Source organism: Hypanus sabinus, chromosome 6 (genome assembly GCF_030144855.1).
Source record: "Hypanus sabinus isolate sHypSab1 chromosome 6, sHypSab1.hap1, whole genome shotgun sequence".
Lineage (NCBI taxonomy): Eukaryota > Metazoa > Chordata > Chondrichthyes > Myliobatiformes > Dasyatidae > Hypanus > Hypanus sabinus.
Window position 1 is genome coordinate 53,315,948 of NC_082711.1, and position 22,623 is coordinate 53,338,570.

Sequence of the window (22,623 nt, forward strand, 5' to 3'; positions counted from 1 at the left end):
ACTGAGCTTGAAGGTGCAGGTTTTCTAATGGAAGCTGAATAGGATAACTTTACCTCAGCCATGCCAAGGTGATAAAACTATAGATTTATTTTGTTGGCAATCCTGACGAGTGTATTCACACACACAAGAAATTCTGCAGATGCTGGAAATCTTGAGTAACATACATAAAATGCTGGTAGAACTCAGCAAGTCAGGCAGCATCCATGGAGCTGAATAAACAGTTCACATTTTGGGCTGACACCCTTCATCAGGACTTATGAACGAAGGGTCTTGGCCTGGAACATCGACTGTTTATTCCCGTGACTTGCTGAGTTCCTACAGCATTTTGAGTGTGTTGTTCAAGAGTCCATTCATTTTTTTCAGATCCACAACATAATCCAACAATTCTACACTCTGAGTGAAGAAGCTCCCTGTAGTGATTCCCATTAATATTTTAACTTTAACCCTTAACCAATGACCTCTAGTTCTAGCTTCACCCGACCTCAGTGGAAAAAAGCCTGTTAGTATCTACCCAATCTATACCCTCATAATTTGTATACCTCTATTAATCTTCTCCTCCTTCTCCTACACAATTGGGAATAAAGTCCTAACCTATTCATCCTTTCCCTATAACTCAGATCCTCAATCATGCCAACATCATTGTAAAATTCCTCTGTATTCTTTCAGTCTTATTTACACCTTTCTTGCAGACAGATGACCAGAACTTCAAACAATATTCTAAATTTGGTCTCACAAACTTCTTATAAAACTTCAGCAGAACATCCCAACTCTGGTACTCAATACTGTGATATATGAAGATCAAAAGCTCTCTTTATGACCCTGTCTACATCTGATGCCACTTACAAGGAAATATCTATCTGCATTCCCAGATCCCTCTGCCCTATCACACTTCTCATTGTCCTACCATTCACAATGCAGCTCCAGCTCTGCTTCATCCTCCCAGAGTGCAACACCACACACTTGTCTGCATTCACTTCCATCTGCTGTTTTACAACCAGTTTTTCCAGCTGGTAAAGATCATGCTGCAAGCTTTGATAGTCCTCCTCAACATCTACTGCACCCCTAATCTTGATGTCATCTCAAATTTGCTCATCCAGTTTATCATCCAAATCAATGATATAGATGACGAAAACAACAACGGACCACCACGAATCCCCGTTGCACACAGCTAATTGAAGTCCTCCAGTTAGAGCGGAAACCGTCTACTTCCTCTCTCTGGCTTCTCCCACAACGCTACTGTAAAATCAAACTTATCATGTTATCCTGAAAGCTGAGCAACTGAACTTTCTTGACCAACCTTCATAAGACCATAAGGAATAGGAACACAGAATTAGGCCATTCAGCCCATCGTGAATGGCTCCACCATTCTATCATGGCTGATTACATATCTCATTCAATTGCATACGCCTACCATCTTGCCATATCCTTTGATGTCCTGACTGATCAGGAAATGATTAATTTCCACCTTAAATATACGCATGGACTTGGCCTCCACTGCAGTCTGTTGCAGAGCATTCCACAGATTTACTCCTCTCTGGCTAAAAAAATTCCTCCTTACCTCTGTTCTAAAGGGTTGCCCCTCAATTTTGAGGCTGTGTCCTCTAGTTCTAGATACCCCCACCATAGGAAACATCCTCTCCACATCCACTCTATCTAGTCCTTTCAACACTTGGTAGGTTTCAATGGGTCCTGGCCACCACTGAACCAGCAAGACTGAAGTAAGGAAGTGAGACTTGAGGGGGCCCTGCCTCTTGTCTAACCAAAGAGTGCCTTCCTCTCCTGTGGGGGCTCCAGACACCCCACCCCAGCATCCGAGGTGGCAATGTCAACCACCACTGGGGCTCTTGGACTCTGAGGTTGCTGGGGATGGCTCACCCCTCGGGTGGGGGCAGTGTGGCACATGGGGTAGGTGGTGGTCAACAGCTCACCCCAGCTTTCCTGATAGCCAGCGCGGTTTATTGTTCTTGTTATAAAATGTGTTTGTAGGGTAATGCTGGGATGTTCAAGTTCATTTATTGTTACATTTTAGCTTGGGTTCTACAGTTATTCACTTGTGCGTTTGTAGGTCACCCTGACTGTAACCAGGGTGTGTGATGGTCACCTCCCCCATCTGTATGGGTTCTCACCCTTAGTTATTGTGCCTGTCTTATTGCAATAAAAACGGCAATTGGGTTAAATGAGCCAAACCATGGTCCAAATTTTCACCACAATATAATCCCTTTAATATGATCATCCCTTTCTTGTTCCTCATTTCCACTCATAAAGCCTTAGTAGCCAAGACCTGCAGTCTGCTCTATTTGAGCACTGTCATGACATTTTCCCTGACTAGTCATGCCACCCTTCCCCTTTAATATCTACCCCTCTATCATGGCGAAGACAGCAGAACCCTGGAACATTGAACTGCCTGTCCTGGCCCTCCTGCAACCAAGTCTCACTAATGGCTACAATATTATAATGCTGATCCATGTTCTAAGCTCATCTGCTGTACCTACAGTACTCCCTGCATTGAAATGAATTCAACTGAGAACACTCTTCCCACCATGACCAACTATTCAGTTCCTAACACAAGGAAACCTGCAGATGCTGGAAATCAAAACAATATACATCAAATGCAGGGGGAACTCCACAGGCCAGGCAGCATCCATGGAGAAGAGTAACCAGCCGACTTTTTGGGCTGAGAACCTTCATCAAGACTGGAAAAAAGATGAGCAGTCAGACAGATCCTATATTTTTATGTAGGCTTAACGTCATTTCTTTTCACTATCCACCTTTGTATTCTGGTCCCCATCCCCTGGATAGAAATGTCTAAGATGTTGAGAGGCATTGATCATGTGAATAGCTAGAGGCTTTTGCCCAGGACTGAAATAGCTAACACAAAGGGGCATAGTTTTAAGGTGCTTGGAAGTAGGTACAGAGGGGATGTCAGAGTTAAGTTTTTAACACAGAGAGTGGTGGGTGCGTGGCATGCATTGTTAGCGATGGTGGTGGAGGCGGATACAATAGGGTCTTTTAAGAGACTCTTAGATAGGTACATGTAGCTTAGAAAAACGGGGCTATGCGCTAGGGTAATTCTAGGCAGTTTCTAGAGTAGGTTACATGGTTGGCTCATCATTGTGGGCCGAAGGGCCTGTAATGTGCTGTAGATTTTTATGTTCTATGAACTCTAGTTTAAACCCACCTGAAGCAGCACTAATAAACCTTCCTGCAAAGATACCAATCCCCCTCCAGTTCAGGTGCAAACCATCACAACTGTTCAAGTCCCACTTTTCTTGGAAGAGAGCCCAGTGATCCAAAAAACTGAAGCCCTTCCTCCGGCACCATCTCTTTAGCCACATTATTAAGCTGTATTATCTACCTATGTGTACTAGAACGTGGTATTGGTAGCAATCTTGAGATCACAGCCGGGCGGTCCTCTCCTTCAACTTAGCACCTAATTCCCTGAATTTGCTTTGTGCAGGTCTCAACTCCTTTCCTGTCTATACCACTGGTATCAACGTGGAGCACGACTTCTACCTGCTCACCCTCCCACTTAAGAACTTGATTCGAGATAGCCCCAATCCTGGCTCCAGGGAGGCAACATACCATCCAGGAAACCTGTTCTCTTCCACAGAGCCTCCTATCTGTTCCCCTAACCAATGAATCTTCTGCAACTAATGCTCTCTCTTCTCCCAGCTTCCCTTCTGAGTCATAGTGCAAACCCAGTGCTAGAGACCTGATTGTTGTGTTTTCCTCTGCCAAAGGTCAACCCTGCCAAAGGTATCAAAAGTGTTCTTCCTGTTACTGGGGGGGGGGGGGGGAATGGCCACAGGGGTCCATGCACTGCCTGCTTGTCACTTTCCCCCCTTCCTTATGGTCTACCAGTTACCTATGTCCTGCACTTTGGGTATAACTACCTTCCTGCAACTCTTGTCAATCAGCCCTTCAACCTCTGGAGTTCATTGAGCTCCAGCTGCAGTTCCTTAACACAGAACTATTAATTACGTTGTAGGTGAAGTCTATGTTCAGAAGGTAGGAATGGAAATAGCAGAGATTGCTATCATCTTGTACAATCTTGGAAGAAGATAAATGGACGATGATGAAGAATGTAAAAAAAAATGAAGTTCAGCACAAAAGACAATCACAAAGAACACCATTAAAATACAGTAGAAAGATCATTAGAATACTGTAAACACAATATTTTACTTGCCTAAAACACTGACATTTCAAATGTGTGAAGATTGAGTTAAAATTCAGTAGATGTGCCTCATTATCCCATTGACATACAGAGGCACTGATTAAAATAACTAATTTCCCTCTGGATGGAGCTAGCAGGTCTTTCATAACATTTTCACTAAAGTTACTTATTATAGCAGCGAGTGACAAGACAGGCACAAATATTAAACTGTTCCTCACCAGTAACTCTGAAATGGCAATTACGATGTTTTTACTTATCATGCTATATTGTAACAAGTGCAATCATGCAACACGTTTATTTCTTCATCCTTATCATTTTTACTTCTCTGTTTTTTCCCACATTATGCTGTCCTGATAAATTAAACAATATTTTCTGAAATAGCTATTCAGAAAAAGTTAGATTAAGATAGCAATCTTTGCCATAGTTATTTCACAATAGGGGAAAAAAAACCTTTAACATTTTTTTCTTCTCAACATTAATAATGCAAACACAACCTTATTTCAACTTGATGATATTTGGGAAATTATGTGAGTTTAGTCACACATTACATTAACTGTACAGCAGCTGCTTTGCCTGGTATGCACTCATCAGTAGCTGCCAGTAATGATCAAGGCTTCAGATCCTTCATCATTAACGCACTCTGTGGTGTAAAATCAACCACCATTCCCACCAAACCTGCAACAGTTTTTCATGTCTGAAATGCAATTTCCTTATAATTTAATGGATCTCACCCTCCTATTCTGCACTCACCTGATAAGTCAGTAGTCTTCTGTCACATTTTCACTTCTAAGCAAGCCTTCAACAGATTCACTCTGCACTTGTTTTATCTATTCTATTCACACAAGTACTGCTTATTTTCAAAGAGGTCTAAAACCAGCAGGGTCCCAAGTTCTTAACACTTTCTACTGTACTTTAATGGTGCTCTTTGTGATTGTCTTTTGTGTTGAACTTCATTGTTTTTTTCATTCTTCATCATCATCCATTTATTTTCTTCCAAGATTGAACAAGATGATAGCAATCTCTGCTATTTCCATTCCTACCTTCTGAACATAGACTTCACCTACAACGTAATTAATAGTTCTGTGTTAAGATCCCAAGTTTAGAAGGATTAAAGGGGTAATGAGGAAAACTATCCACCTAATGGGTCATAGAGTCATACAGCACTGAAGCAAACCATTTCGCTCATTATGGCCATCTTGTTCTTTTATCCCCATTAACATGAATCTCATTTAGATCATATGCTTCCATGCCATCTGTGTTTTTCTAGTGGGAAATTGGAACACGCTGTAAAAATCAAAAGGGACAGACCCTTCAATACATTTAAAAAGTACTCTGATGTATATATTAGGAACAGTAGCCTGTAGTGACGTGGACAAATTGAGACTTGGGATTAAACTGGGCAACTTTCTTTAGATGATTGTAGACATGATGCACAAAATAGTTTCCCATTGTGCTGTGGATTTTCTGTGATTCTATTGTCATGTGATATTTTTGAACAAGCAGTTACTTCTGTCTATAAGTGCAGTCACACTTGTAACATTTAATGAAAGATATTGCACTTTTTGATTAACCGTTACATTTGCCCGAGGTAATGGCCTCATACTATTGTGTGGTGAAGTCAATGGAGTGCTTCCTCATTTCATGACTGATTTCAGTGAGCAGATGAATCTTTCTTTCCCGAGGGTGTATTTGTTCAATCTGGCAAGGGAACAATGTTAGCAACTTTCCTAGCCATATATCTACCCACTTAGAAAGTGATTAATAGGTAGACTTGTACGTTCCTTTCTTATGAGTCACAGGTTCCTCATTTAATTTCAGTATGTTATTTTGACAAAAGTTTGATTAAATTTAAAGGGTGTGCTATACAGAACAATACAGCCTTGGACAGGCCATTTAACCCTTGATATTGTGCTGATCTTGAAGCCAATTTATATTAGATGTCTACCTTCTGTGTATCATCTACTGTATATCCCGCCAGTCCCTTCTTTTATTGTCTATCTAAAAGCCTCTTAAATTCTACCAAACTACTTGCTTCCACTACAACCCCTTGTAACCTATTCCAAGCACCTTGCACACTCTGCATAAAAGGCTTGCTCACCTCTCCCTAACTTTAAAAGCATGTCCTCTGGCATTTGACATCTTTACCATGGGGAAAAGATACAGACTGTTTGTCTGCCTTTAGGAAGGAGCAGGTTGACCACTCCTCACTGTACACACACAGTTCCTCCTTGGAGAGAGCTAGGAACACCAAGTTTCTGGGAATGCACACAACTGACAATCTCACTTGGTCCCTCAACACCACCCTGTTGGTCAAGAAAGCACAGTTGTGTCTTCTCTTCCTGAGGAGAATGAAGTTCATCAGGTTCTCTCCTCCACCCATCAGAGAAATTTATCAGGTGAGCTGCATACGCAAGGTTTTGAGCATTGTCAGTGATCCCTCCCATCCGTCCAACAATCTCTTTGACCGCCTACCATCAGGTAGGAGGTAGTGCAGCATTAATACAAGAATGGTTAGGATGGGAAACAGCTTCTTTCCACCAGTCTGTAAGACTACTGAGCACTCTGTTCCCAGGTTTCATCACATATGAAGCATCAATAGTATTATGCTGTTTACTTTTTAAATTTATATTGTAAATGCACCTTATTAATTTATTACCTTACTTGTGGTAATATTACTTTATTTGTTATGTGTGTAAGTTATATGTGCTGTGTTGTGCACCTTGGTCCAGAAGAACATTGTTTCATTTGGCGGTATGCATGTGTATGGTTGGATGACAATAAACTGAACTTGATCTTGAACTATACCTCTCCCAGTTAAAAAAAAGGCTATGTCAGGTCTCCTCTCAGCCTCTGATGCTATGGGGAGAACAACCCAAGTTCACTGATCACTGACTCTCGGAATAACAGCTTCTGTCTTCTCTGGCAACAAACCGGCAATTCCCTCTGGATCCTTTACATCTTTATCATCTGACAAGGACCTTATTATGTGCCTTCTAAAGTTCATGTAGATAAATTATATTAAGATCATAAGATACAGGAGCAGAATTAGGCCATTCAGCCCATCGAGTCTGCTCCACCATACCATCTTGGCTGATTTATTATCCCTCTCAACCCCATTCTCCTGCCTTCTCCCATAACCTTTGACATCCATCTAATCAAGAACCTATCAACCTCCGCTTTAAACATGCACAATGACTTGGCCTCTACAGCCACCTATGGCAATGAATTTCACAGATTCACTACTCTCTGGCTAAAGAAATTCCCCGTCATCTCTGTTTTAAATGGATAACGCTCTATTGAGCCTGTGCTGCCTGGTCCTAGACTCCCACTATAGGAAACATCCTCTACACATCCACTCTCTCTCGGCCTTTCAATATTCTATACGTTTTACTGAATAAAGGCCGAGATGCATTGACTGCTCCTCATATGTTAACCCTTTCATTCCTGGAATCATTCTTGTGAGCATCCTTTGTACTCTCTCTAATGCCAGCACATCTTTTCCTAGATAAGGGGTCCGAAGTTGCTCACAATACTCCAAGTGTGGTCTGACGAATCCCTTATAAAACCTCAGCATCATGCCCTTGCTTTTATATTCTGGTCCTCTTGAAATTAATGTTAATCTTGCATTTGCCTTCCTTACCATCGATTCCAGCTGCAAGTTTATCTCTAAAGGATCCCGCACAAGGACTCCAAAGCTTCTTTTCACCTCTGATTTTTTTAATTTTCTTCCTGCTTAGGAAATGGTCTGTGACTGTATTCCTTCTGCCAAGGTCCATGACCATACACTTCCCCGTACTATACTCCATCTGCCACTTCTTTGTCCATTCTCCCAATCCATCTAAGCCCTTCTTCTGCAGACTCGCTGCTTCCTCAACACTACCAGCACCCCCAGCTCTCTTTGTATCGTCTGCAAACCTGATCACAAAGCCATCAAATTCATCATCCAAATCATTGACATATAACCTGAAAAGAATCGGTCCCAACACTGATCACTGCGGATTACCACTAGTCAGTGGCAGCCAAACAGAAAAGAAGCCTTTATTCCTAGACTCTGCCTCCTGCCAGTCAGCCAATCCTTTGCCTTACTTTCATTAACCTAAAACTTTCCTGAAGCCATGCTGACTGTCCCCAAGCAGCCATGACTTTCCAAATACGCACAAATCCTATTACTCAGTATCCTCTCCAATAACTTCCCTATTTCTAACTAGAGCCTCACCAGCCTACAATCACTTGCTTCTTTCAATATTCTATGAAATTAGCCATCAGGTCCTGTAGAATTTGTTTGTTCGTTATTTGCCATGTCATATGATGTAGGCAATCATGGCCTTTCCATGACAATAATGGTTCTTGGCATATTTTTCTACAGAAGTGCTATTGCTTTCTTCCAGGCAGTGTCTTTACAAGATGGGTGACCCCAGTGATTATCAGTACTTCTCAGAGATTGTTCGCCTGGTGTCAGTGGTCGCAAAACCATGATTTGTGATATGTACCAGCTCCTTGTATGACAATCCACCACCTGCTTCCATGGCTTTATGTGACCCTAAATGGGTGGGGGGGGGGGGTAAAGCAGGTGCTAACCTTTCAGGAAGGATTACCTACCCCCCTTTTGGTAGAGATGTACCTCCAACCCCCACCCAGCCTGCAGAGTTATCCACCTTAATTTTCAAAAAATAATAACGCACATAAAAAAGAAAACTACTCCGGATACTTGAAATCTGAAATAATAGCAGAAACTTCTGGAAATATTTACCATATCAAGCAACAGATGTGAAGAAAAATCTACATTTCAGGTCGATGATCTTGCATTAGATTCTTCCCGAGTTGTTGAGTATTAATGGCATTTTAGGTTTTAATAACATAGGATGCAACCTTATTTGCATGCTTCAATGAGATCTGGTGCAATAACCATATCTCTACCAATGTGTTATAACCATCACCTTCATCGTGTTCACAAGTTAAAATTTCAGTTTTATTTGCCTATTGAAACTTTAGAAATAATGTCTTGTAGGATTAGCATTGCTAGACAATAATCAATAAAATGCTGGAAATACTCAACAGGTCAGGCAGTATCTGTTGAGAAAGAAACAGGGTTAAGTTTTTGGGAAGATGAAGGAAACGGCAGCTCCTATTTCTTAGTGTACAACAGCAGTGAGATCTAATTCACTGCATTTAGCACTGAGAAGCAAAATGTTTATTTACACTTAAAAATGATAGTTAACGTTTATTGCATTGTATATCGATGAAATCGATTTTGAGCCTGTTTGCTTTATAATATCGCCAGTATGGCTGTTCAGTATTTATTGCAACAATGTGAACAGTCACTAAAAAAGAAAAGTGTTGCCTACTTACTGATTTGATAGACTCTGATTAATGGTAGCCTTTCCTAGGACTTGTCTTTCAATGTAAAACTTCTGTTTAAGATATAACTGAATCATTCACCCAAGACCCAAATGATCACTGAGAATGACTTCTGGTCCATGAATGCTCCAATTTTAAAATGACCAGTCACTTAGTGAAACATCTCCAATGCCTTGGCATGATATCATATACTTGTTCCTTAATTGGCTGTTCCAGTTGTGCTCCGATTATACCCATGTGAAGTAGTTTCAGACAGTTAATAATAATAGTCTGATATAAATACAAGTAATTGTACAGCAAATGTGTAAATTCAAGAAACTCATTTGCATGATATTAAGTAAGTTTATGATAATTACATTAACTCAACATTTCAAAGTAGTACTCCTGCCTGGTTGGACAAACAGCAGACTCCACTTCACTGCTGAACAATGTAGACCAGGTTGTAATGCTGAGTGGTACAAAACATATCCCAGTAGCAGTGATAAAGAGAATCAACAGTTAAGAACACAATAAATTATCGTTTCCTTTAACTTCTGCACCATTTAGTTGAAGGATTATGACCACCTTGTTGCCGTGCTCTCATGTGTAGTGTATTCAAAATACTGGTGGAACTCAGCTGGTCAGGCAACACTGGGGAAAGGAATAAATAGTTGATCTCTTGGTCTGAGACACCTATTCAGGACACTATAAAGGACTTTGGCCTGAAACACTGACTATGTAATTGTCTCCATTGACGCTGCCTGACCTGCTGAGTTCCTCCAGCATCTTGTATGTGTTACTGCTGACGTCTAGCATCTGTAAAATCTCTTGCGCTTGTGCAGTGTCCTCCTGATGCTTTGATCCTTACCTTTGCAACTTGTCACACCAGGTGCAGTTAAACCCAATCTGTGCATAGACACAGGCAAAGCAGCTTCTCAACTGGAGGCAAGCTGGAAATGGGGAGAAATAGGGCAGTTGTTTAAAATCTCAAAAGCATGGAAATACTGTAACTTAGTATTATTGTTAAGATCTAACATGGTGATTAAAATGAAAGATGTCCTATTATGAATGACCAAGATTATGACTGTGAATCAGAATTAGGCTTAAGTTGTGAAATTTGTTGTTTTACGACAGCAATTCAGTGTAAAACATAAAAATACTGCAAGTCACTGTAAAACAAAATAAATGGATTGATGGACTGTTCAGAAACCTGATGGTGGAGGAGAAGAACCTGCTCCTAAAATGTTAAATATGCATCTTCAAGTTCCTCTACCTCTTCCCCGATGGCAATAATGAGAAATGGCATATCCTGGATGGTGAGGGTCCTTAAGGAGAGATGCCATCTTCTTGAGGAACATCCTTTTGAAGATGTCTTCAATGGTGGGGAAGCTTAGCTTAGCCTGGGATGGAGATGACAGAGTCTATAGTCCTCTGGAGTCTCTTTCAATCCTGTGGATTAAGGTCTTTATACCAGGCGTTGATGCAACCAGAGAGAATGCTGGTTTCACCACTGAGTCAGTGAAGGTAACTTAAATCATTTTAACTAGATAAGTTCAGAGCAGTCTTACAGTTCATTACTTTAACTTCAGTATAAGAACATTAGAAAAAGGTCACTCATCTCCACCTACCTGCTATTTTCCCCACAGCCATTGATTCCCCTACAATGCACACATCTGTCTAACTCTGTCCTAATGAGGCAGCCCCTATTGCTTGGCTGACGGAGAGATGTTCACAGATTCACTACTCTCTGGGAAAAGCAGTTCCTCCTCATCTCTATCCAGAATCTACTTCTCCCAATGTTGAGGCTAAGTTCTCATCTCCTGTCCCAGTAGAAACAACTTCCCCACCTCTATTTTTTCTGTCCCTTTTATAAGTTTCTATAAGATCTCTTCATATTCTTCTGAATTCCAGTGGGTATAGTCCCAGGCAACTAATTGTCTCTTTCCTTATAGGCCAACCCCACCCCTTCTGAAATCAACCTGGTGAACTTCATTTGCATTGCCTCCAAAACCAGTGTACCTTTTACTCGAGTAAGCAGACCAGGAGTGCATGCTGCACTCCAGGTGTGTCCTCATCAGTACCCTGTACAGTTGCAGCATAATCTCCCTGCCCTTAGATTCTGTTCCTCTACCAACTAAGGCTAACATTTCATTTGTCTTCTTGATAGCAAGGTTGTACCTGCAAACCAACCCTTTGGAATCCATGCCTAGCTTTCCAAAGTCTATCTCTATAATAACATGCTGCAATCCTTCACCATTTAAATGAACAATCTCGGGCCAAAAATGCCAACTTTTTACTCTTCTGTGCTGCCTGGCCTGCTGAGTTCATTCCAGCATTTTGTGTGAGCTGCTTTGGATTCCCAGCATCTGCAGATTTCTCATGATTAAGACTATGAAAGCTTTTTTTTTTGTTGGCTGTAAATCATGAGCTCTTAACTTAGTGTAGTTAGGGTGGTGGAATGCTCCTCCTGTAAGATGTGGGATCTCAGGTTATCTGAAGTCTCCCTGATGACTTCCCTCGCAGATGTACAACTTGACCTCAGCTTCTGATTTGACCAGGTCGAGGGCTTGAAGCTGGAGCTGGATGTACTCAGGACCATCTGAGAGGCTGAGTAGATGAGTTACCAGCAGTCAATGCAGAGTTTCCCTGTGGTCATTCCCCTGAGCAACACGCATACCCCTTAGATCATCCATCACCATCAGGGCACAGCAGCAGCAGCCAGGCCAGTGGCACCGTGGCAGGCTCTGAGGCTCAGCAGGGAAGGGTAAAGTCAGGCAGACTGGTAGTGAGAAGATACTTGATAGTTAGGGGAACAGACAGGAGATTCTGCAGCTGTGACAGAAAGGACAGGATGGTATGTTGCCTCCTATGTGCCAGAATCCAGGATGTCTCAGAGTGGAAACAGGGAAGAGGTCCTGCGCAGTGAGTATAGGGAGTTAGATAATAGGCCTAACTTGGAACAGGACTTCCAAGTTAGTCATCCCTGCGTTAGTCCCATTGCCATTTGCTAGTCAGCATAGGAACTGGATGAATGAGTGGCAGGGTAACTAGTACAGGGGGAAACGTTTCAGATTTTTTGATTATTGGAGCTTATTCTGGGGCAGGGGAGACCTGCACTAGAGGGACAGGTTGCACCTGAACTGGAGGAGAGCCAACATACAGGCTGGCAAAGTCACGAGTGATACTCAGGAGCTTCAAACTGGTCTAGCAGGTAATGGGATCCAGAACACGAGGTCAGAAAGTGGAGGGAAGGTTGACGTCAGGCCCAGTATAAACAGGCAGTAGCAAAGTAATAGATATGATGGGACTACTAGTTTGAAGTATCTGTATTTTATTATATAGGCAATGGTGCTGAATTTATAGCATATCAGTGTATGGAACTACGATGTTGTGGTCATTACAGAGACTTGGTAGAGAGAGGGACAGGAAATTTTGCAGGGTTTCGATGTTTTAAAAAAGATAGAGAGGGAGATAAAAGACAGAGGGGTAGGTGCACTACTAATCAGAGACAATATCCCAGCTGTACTCATAGGGACATAATGGATGGCTTGTCCATTGAGTATATATAGGTAGAACTCAAAAATAGGAAAGGTGCAATGATGGGATTGTATTGCAGGGCCTCCAACAGCCACTGGGATATTATGGAACAGATAGGCAGCCAGATTAAAGAAAGGTGTAAAGACAATAGTTTTGTTGTCATGGGAACTTCAACTTCACTAATATAAATTGGGACCTTCTTTGTGCAAGAGGTTTAGATGGGGCAAGATTCATTTGGTGCATCCAGGAGGGTTTCTTAACTCAATATGTATAGTAGATAATTCCACAAGCAGAGGGGCTGTACTTGGGTAATGAGCCTGGCCAGTCGACCAACCTTTCAGTAGGTGAGCGGGTAGGGGACAGTGACCAAATATCATTAAGTATTATGCTAGCTCTAGATAAGTATGGACTTTGCATGAGAGTATTAAATTGGTACAGGGCAAATGATGAGTGCAAATGAAGGAAGGTCAAGAATTGCAAGGTAAGACAACCATGAATGTCCAGAAAGGTGCTGAACTTAGAGAGGTGTAAAAAGGTAAATTATGGATGTTAGAATCAAACAGAGCCCTTGAGGATTATAAAGAAGCCAGTAAAGAATGCAAGAAGGGAATTAGAAAGCCAGGAGAGCTTATGAACAGTCCTTGGCAAATAGGATTAAAGAGAATCCCAAGGCATTCTCTACATACATCAAGAGTAAGAGGATACCTAGGGAGGTGGTAGGACCACTTATGGATAAAGGGGGGAATATTTGCTTTGGTGCGGGTGAGATCCTTACTGAGGACTTCACATTAGGATTTACCAAAGAGAAGGACATGGAGGATGGGGAGATATGTGCCAAGCATATTAATATGCTCAGGCATTTTGAAGTAAAGGAAGATGTAATGCTGGGTCTCATAAAGAGTATTTTTGTGGATACATCTCCAGAATCTGTTAGGATATACCCCAGGTTATTGAAGGAGGCAAGAGAAGAGATTGTTGGGTCCTTGGTTCAATACCTCTGTGTCCTCTTCAGCAAAAGGCAAGGTCCCAGAGGACTAGCACATAACTAATGTTGTTCCATTATTTAAGAAGGAACTAGGAATAATCCTGTAAACTATAGACCAATGAATCTTACATCAGCAGCAGGGAAGTTACTGCAGTGAATTCTTGTTCTTGTTTAGAGAATCAGAGCAAAATAGGCCCTTCTGGCCCGTTGAGCCGCACTGCCAAGACTGTGGACTGTGGTAGGAAATGGGAGCACCCTGTGAATATCTACCCATTCCACTGGGAGAAAGTACAGACTCCTTACAGCTGACATGGGAATTGAACTCCAAATCCTGCCACCGCAAGCTGTAATAGAATTGTGTTAACTGCTACACTACCACTTAGGGGTATGAATTATGAGCGTTTATTAAACTGTGTCCTGATTAGGATAATCAGCATAAGGAAAGTCATTTCCTACTAGCTTGATTGAGGTTTTTGATGAGGGTTGATGAGGTTTTTGATGAGGCTTGATTGATAAAGGTAGAGCTGTGGATGTTGTTTACATGGATTTTAGAAAGGCTTGTGACAAGGTCTCTCATGGGAGTCTCATCCAGTAGAATAAGATACATGGGATCCATGATGAATTTGCTGTTTGGATTCAGAAATGGCTTGCCCATAGAAGTCCCAGGGTAGTTGGCAGAGAGACTTACTCTAGCTGGAGGTCTGCAATTAGTGGTGATCTGCAGGGATCTGTACTGGGACCTCTGCTGTTTGTGATGTACATAAATGACCTGGATGAAAATGTAAATGAGGGGGTTAGTGAGTTTGCAGATGATGCAAAGACTGGTGGTGTTGTAGGTAGTGTAGATGCCTGGCAAAGAAGATAGCTGGATATTTATTCATTTAGCGATAGAGTGTGGAGTAGGCCCTTCCGGCACTTTTAACCATGCCACCCCAGCAACCCCCTGACAAACTCAATAACCGTAACCTAATTACGGGACAATTTACAATGACCAATTAACCCATCCGGTATGTCTTTGGACTGTGGGAGGAAACCGAAGGACCTGGAGAAAACCCACGGATTCCACAGGGAGCGTGTACAGAGACTCCTTATAGAATGGTGCCAGAATTGAACTTTGAACTCCAGAACAACAGAGCTGTAATAGTGTCGCGATAATCCCTACACTACCATGGTGCTGAGAGTATAGATACTCAGATAGATACAGATCAGTTGCAGATATAAGCGTAGAAATGGCAGATGGTGTTTAACTCGGTCAAATGTGAAATGTTGCACCTTGATAGGTCAAAGTTTGGTGTTCCCGGTGCGGCCTTTTATATATTGGTGAGACCCGATGCAGACTGGGAGAATGTTTCGCTGAACACCTACGCTCTGTCTGCCAGAGAAAGCAGGATCTCCCAGTGGCCACACATTATAATTCCACATCCCATTCCCATTCTGATGTGACTATTCATGGCCTCCTCTACTGTCATGATGAAGCCACACACAGGTTGGAGGAACTATACCATATATTCCATCTGGGTAGCCTCCAACCTGATGGTATGAACATTGATTTCTCCAACTTCCATTAATGCCCCTCCTCCCCTTCTTACCCCATCTCTGATTTATTTATTTTTCCCCTCCCTTTTTTTTCTCTCTCTGCCCATCACTCTTTGCCTGTTCTCCATCTCCCTCTGGTTCTCCCCTCCTCCTTTCTTTCTCCCGAGGCTTCCCGTCCCATGATCCTTTCTCTTCTCCAGCTCTTAGCTTCACCCCACCTCCTCTGGTCTTCCCCTATCATTTCAGATTTCCCCCTCCCCCTTTCAAATCTCTCACTATCTTTTCTTTTAGTTAGTCCTGATGAAGGGTCTCGGCCCAAAACGTCGACAGTGCTTCTTCCTCTCGATGCTGCCTGGCCTGCTGCGTTCCACCAGTACCTTGTGTGTTTTTCATAAAGAGACAGTACATTGTTAAGGGCAAGCTTCTTAACAGATGTTGATGAACAGAGGGGCTCCAAGTTCATAGGTCCCTGAAATGGGTACCCAGGTTGGGAAGGTGGTCAAGAAGGCATTTGGCATGCTTGCTTTTATTAGTTGAGGTACTGAGGTCAAAGGTTAGGAAGCTATGTCGCAGCTTAATAAAACTCTAGCTAGGCCGCATCTGGAATACTACATACCATTCTGGTTGCCCTATTGTCGGACGAATGTCAAGGCTTTAGGGAAGGTGCAGAAGAGGTTTACCAGGATTCTGCCTGGATTAGAGGGCATGTGCTATTATGAGAGGCTGGACAAACTTTGGTTGCCTTCTCTGGAACAGCAAAGGCTGAGGAAGATCGATAAAGGTTTGTAAGATCAGGAAAGGCGTAAAGAGATAGACAATATTTTTTATCCAGGATTGAAATGTCTAGTACCAGAGGATATGCACTGAAAATGAGAAGAGGTAATTTCAATGGACATGTGAGGGGCAAGGTTTTTTCACAGAGAGTGGTAGGACAGTAGAGGTAGATATACTAATGACTTTTAAGAGACATTTAGACAGGTAAGGAAATGGAGGGATATGTGAATTATATAGGCATAAGGAATTAGTTTACTTTGATCACTGATTTAGTTAGTTTGGCCGAATATTGTGGGCCAAAGGGTTTGTTCCTATGCTGTATTGTTCAATATTCTATAATCTATCACCAAGAAAATGGGGTTTGGAAAGCACAGCAAAACCTCCATTATACATCACCTAGGTCTGAACATGGGTATTGTGGTGGCACAGCATTTAAATTACTAGACTAGTAATCTGGAGGCTTGGTCTAACAATCTGAACACCTGATTTCAAATTCCATTTGTGGCAGATGCCGAATTTCAATTCAGATTAATCTTGAATTAAAATCAACACCGACTACACTAATTGCTCTTGGTACTGCTGACCATCAAACCACAATTGTAAAAAACCTCTGGTTCACTAATGTCTGCTGCCCTTACTGGGATTGCAGCCCCAGTACAAGTGGACAGCCTTTCATGAGTGCTGGGTCACTAAGCAGTGGGTCAACATATTCTTAATGGGCAATTAAGGATGGCAATAAACAGTGGCCTCTCCAGTGATGCACAGACTCTGAAAATTGAAAGAATAAATAACAAAAAATGCCAATCGATCTGGACATGATTGGGTCAAAATCCTGAAACATCCCCTTAAGTAAGTGTGTGAAAGCTATTGAAAGAATAGTTCAAACACTTTGAGTCTACCAACAGAAGTGTAATAATTGGATGCTCCCACCATAATGCACATCGCAAGCACAGGAGGAAGCCTGACATGCTACTATGCTTTTTGGTCCCGTGATGCTTGGAATATGGAAGTTTCCACAGCACATCAAATCAAAAGATAACTGATAAATTAATACTTACTGGCAAGTGGAATAATTTCAATTGCAGACATGTTAGTGACCTTTGACATCTTAAGTTCAACTCGGTGGTATTCATAAATTGTTCTTCTGCGAACATCTGCAAGAAAGGTCATTCTATTGAACAGTTATACTTTTGTATTGCTCTGTTTAGCTTGTTTTTAACTATGATCTTTATATCGTTTAATTTTAGTGCCTAGTAATTTAGAAACATTTGAAAAAGACTGAGTACATTTAAGGTTTCACCTTGTATCCAGTAAAACATTAAATATTATTACACAAGTAAACCCACTCAGATGAGAAGGAATAAAAGATGGCTTTCATAAAAACGCCATTGTCCTTTTGTAATGTTCCAAAGCATTTTACAGCTAATGAAGTGATTCTGAAATGTAGTGCGTGTTTTCTTGTTATGCTGGTCAATTTATACACAGCAAGCTCACACAGAAAGAACAGTGATAATAAACAGGCAATCTCTCATTTTTCAGAATTCTTAACATCTGTCAGCATATTAGAGATAACTCTCCAACTCTTCTTCCATCTGCATTTGAATCTTTTGTGCTCACCTAAAAGTACAGATGACACTTTGATTTAACTCCTTAAGTTCTACACAATAGTATCATAGGTCTCTGTGGAATGTAATAATAAACACAAGAACCATGCTTAATATTTGCATAGGTCACTTCTCTCTAAAGATTACAATATGCAGCAGTTAGTGCGGAGCACCCTTGTGGTGATTTCCCTTGATACCGTTCTGAATACTACGCCCCAGGGGAATGCCACGGAGAGCGGGTTACTGGCTCTGAGCCTAGGTCTGTGGTCTAGATGGGAAGGAAGGAGAAAAGGGGAGCAGTAGTGATAAGGGACTCAGTATCAGAGGAACAGGCAAGAGATTCTGTGGACGTGAACACGACACCTGAATGCTATGTTGCCTCTCAAGTACCAGGGTCAGGACTGTCTCAGCTCATGTTGGAGGGGGAAGGAGTGCTGCCAGATATCTTGGTATATATTGGCACCAATGACATAGGAAGGGAAAGCAAAGAGGTCCGGAAGACAGAATTTAGAGAGCTTGGCAGAAAGCTGAGAAGCACAACCTCGAGGATAGTATGATTTGGCAGATAAATGTGTGGCTGAGAAGCTGATGCCGGGGGCAAGGCTTCAGGTTCTTGGATCATTGGGATCTCTTCTTGGGGAAGTGTGAGCTGTACAAAGTGATCTATTGCACCTGATCCCAAGGGGGACCAATATTCTCATGGGCAGGTTCGTCAACGTTTTTGGGGAGGGTTTAAACTAATCTGGCAGGGAGTGGGAACTGGTGTGAAGGGACTCAGGATAGGATCGATGGTAAAAAGCAAAGATAGGGTGCAGTCAGACTGTTAGGAAGGACAGGCAGATAATAGGACAAAGTTACAGCCAGCAGAGTGAGTATCAGTGCATTAGGCATGCAGAATCTAAAAGGATAGCAGATGGAGTATTCAAAGTGTTTTATCTCAATGCACGGAGTATAAGAAGGTGGGTGATCTTGTTGCACTATTACAAATCATCAGGTATGATGTTGTGGCCATCTCCAAAATCGTGGCTGAAGTTTGGTTGTAACTGGGAGCTGAATGTCCAGTTACATGTTGTATTAGGGTTAGGAAGGTAGGCAGAGGGAGTGGCGTGGCTTTGCTGGTAAAGAATGGCATCAAATTAGTAGGAAGATGTGACATAGGATCAGAAGATGTTGAATCCTTGTGGGTTAAGTCGAGAAACTGCAAAGGTAACAGGACCCTGATGCCAGTTATATACAGGTCTCCCAACTGTAGCTGGGATGTGGACCACAGATAACAATGGGAAACGGAAAAGCCGTGTCAAAAGGGCAATGTTATGAAAGTCCTGGGAGATTTCAACATGCAGGTCGATTGGGAAAATTAGTTTGTTAATGGATCTCAAGAGAGTGAGTTTGTTGAATGCCTATGAGATGGCTTTTTAAAGCAGTTAGTCATTGAGCCTATCAGGGGATCAGCTTTACTGGATTAGGTGCTAGGTAATGAACTGGAGGTGATTAGGGAGTTTAAGGTAAAAGAAACCTTAGCAGGCAGTAATCACAATATGATTGAGTTCAACATTAAACTTGATAGGGAGAAAGTAAAGTCTTACGTAGCAGTAAAGAAAGTAGTAGTGAAGAAAATGAAATTACAGTGTGATGAGACAGGAGTTGCCCAAAGTTAAGGTCGTGCCTTGCAAGCCTGATTAAATTTTTTGAGGATGTGACTAAACACGTTGAAGAAGGTAGAGCAGTAGATGTAGTGTATATGGATTCCAGCAAGGCATTTGATAAGGTACCCCATGCAAGGCTTATTGAGAAAGTAGGGAGGCATGAGATCCATGGGGACTTTGCTTTGTGGATCCAGAATTGAAAGGGTGCAGAGGAGATTTACAAGGATGTTGCCTGGATTGGGGAGCATGCCTTATGAGAATAGGTTGATTGAACTCAGCCTTCCCTCCTTGGAGTGACGGAAAATGAGAGGTGATCTGATAGAGGTGTACAAGTAATGAGAGGCATTGATCATGTGGATAGTCAGAGGCTTTTTCCCAGGGCTGAAATGGCTAACACAAGAGGGCACAGTTTTAAGGTGCTTGGAAGTAGGTACAGAGGAGCTGTCAGGGGTAAGTTTTTTTATGCAGGGAATGGTGAATGTGTGGAATAGGCTGCCGGCGGTGGTGCAGGTGGAACCAATAAGGTCTTTTAAGAGACTCCTGGATGGCTACATGGAGCTTAGAAAAATATGGGTAAGCCTAGGTAGTTCTAAGTTAAGGACATATTCGGCACAACTTTGTGGGCTGACGGGCCTGTATTGTGTTGTAGGTTTTCTATGTTTCTATCTGAGATGCAAAAGCTCTTGGGAGACTTCATTCAGAACACCTAAAGTTTAACTTGCAAGTAAAATCAGTGGTGAAGAAGGCAAATGCAATGTTAACATTCATTTTAAGATGTCTAGAATACAAGAGCAGAGATGTGATGCTGAGGCTTTATAAGCCTCTGGTGGGGCCTCACCTCGAGTACTGTGAACAGTTTTGGAATTCTCACCTTAGAAAAGATGTGCTGGCATTGGTAAGGACTGAGAGAAAGTTCAGAAAGATGATTCTTTGAACGAAAAGGTTATCATTTGAGGAACGTTTGATAGCTCTCGTCCTGCACCCGCTGGAATTTGGAAGGATGAGGGGGGATCTCATTGAAACCTTTTGAATGTTGAAAGGCCTACACAGAGGAGATGTGGAAAGGATATTTCCTGTAGTGGGGGAGCCTAGTACAAGAGGGCACAGCCTCAGGATAGAGATGCATCCATTTAAAACAGACATGTGGAGAAATCTCTTTTGCCAGATGGTGGTGAACTTATGGAATCTGTTACCACAGGCAGATGTAGAGACCAGGTCGTTGGGTATATCTTAGACAGAGCTTCATGGGTTCTTGATTGGACGGGGCTTCAAAAGTTACAGGGAGAAGGCTGGGGAGTGGGGCTGAGGAGGGGAAAAAAGGATCAGCCATGATTGAATGGCAGAGAAGACTCAATAGGCCAAATGGCCTAATTCTACCCCTATGTCTTATGGTTTAAAATATTTATTTTCATTCTCCACCTTATTGAGCAAGAAAGCAATTTATGACAGAAGTTGATCATTCATAGGAATAACTGGAAGAGATGTCAGCCCCATTTCAGCATGGTGAAAACCAAAGGTTAAATATTCACACCAGTGATGCAAAAGCTGGAGTCCTGTCAACAACCACATCACTGAGACTGTTATTTCAGTTTCATACAAAAATAACATTTGTCTGCCAAACAGGATGTTTCAAATTATAATAAAGGAAGAATTTGGATATCTAAAGCATAGATCCCCATCTTTCCCTCCAACTCCTCAACTACCCGACTAACTGCTCTGATTACGGTGACATAGGGAAACAAGGCAGCCAATTTGCCCAAAGCAAGAATTAACAACATATGTTAAAGGATTGATGAAGGGTCTCGGCCCTAGACACCGACTGATTATTCCCCTCCATAGATGCTGCCTGTTTTGCTGAGTTCCTCCAACAACTTACTTACTTATTGAGGTACAGTGCAGAACAGGCCTTTCTGGCCCTGCAAGCTGCGCTGCCCGGCAATCCCGCGATTTAACCCTATCCTAACCATTGGAGAATTTACAATGTCCAGTTAACCTACCAACAGTATGCCTTCGGACTCGGGGAAGAACATGGAGCATTTGGAGAAAACCACACAGTTACGGACAGAATGTACAAATTCCTTACAGACAGCAGCTGGTCCTTGTCTGTTGTTGCTCAAGATTTTCAGCATCTTCAGAATCTCTACATTTAAAATAATGGATTGGATAATCTAATTCTGTATTATTGGTGGAAGTGTATTTGTCAGGATGGTAGAAACAGAGAAACATAGAAAACCTACAGTACAGGCCCTTTGGCCCACAATGTTGTGCCAAACACATACTTACTTTAAAAATTACCTAGGGTTACCCATAGCACTCTATTTTTCTAAGCTCCACGCACCTATCCATGAGTCTCTTAAAAGACCCTATCATATCTGCCTCCACCACCACACCATTCCACACATTCACCACTCTCTGCATAAAAAACTTACCCCATTATCTCCTTTGTACCTAATTCCAGGCACCTTAAAACTGTGCCCTCTCATGTTAGCCAGTTCAGCCCTGGGAAAAAGCCTCTGACTATTCACACGATCAATGCTTCTCATCATCCCATACACCTCTATCAGGTCACCTCTTATCCTCCGTCGCTCGAAGGAGAAAAGTCTCCCCAGTTCACTCAGACTATTTTCATAAGGCATGCTCCCCAATCCAGGCAACATCTTTGTAAGTCTCCTCTGCACCCTTTCTATAGTTTTCATATTCTTCCTGTAGTGAGGTGATCAGAACTGAGCACAATACTCCAAGTGGGGTCTAACCAGGGTCCTATACAGCTGCAACATTACCTTTTGGCTCCTAAATTCAATTCCACGATTGATGAAGGCCAATACAGAGTATGCCTTCTTAATCACAGAGACAATCTGCACAGCAGCTTTAAGCATCTTATGGAATCAGACCCCAAGAACCCTCTGATCCTCCACACAGCCAAGAGCATTACTATTAATACTATATTCTGCCATCATATTTGACCTATCAAAATGAACCATCTCACACTTATCTGGGTTGAACTCTATCTGCCACTTCTCAGCCCAGTTT

At 42.1% G+C, this 22,623-nt stretch overlaps 1 protein-coding gene across 3 annotated transcripts in view; it reads right to left on the minus strand.

Moving 5' to 3' along the window:
* plxdc2b (plexin domain containing 2b) overlaps window positions 1-22,623 on the minus strand; it is a 435,240-nt gene that overhangs the window by 96,249 nt on the left and 316,368 nt on the right. For all 3 annotated transcript variants that reach the window (XM_059972140.1, XM_059972142.1, XM_059972141.1), the window contains exons 8-9: window positions 17,402-17,497; window positions 10,380-10,461 (exon numbers count right to left, since the gene is read on the minus strand). In XM_059972140.1, coding sequence (XP_059828123.1) covers window positions 10,380-10,461; window positions 17,402-17,497 — 178 coding nt within the window. The remainder of the gene's footprint in view (window positions 1-10,379; window positions 10,462-17,401; window positions 17,498-22,623) is intronic.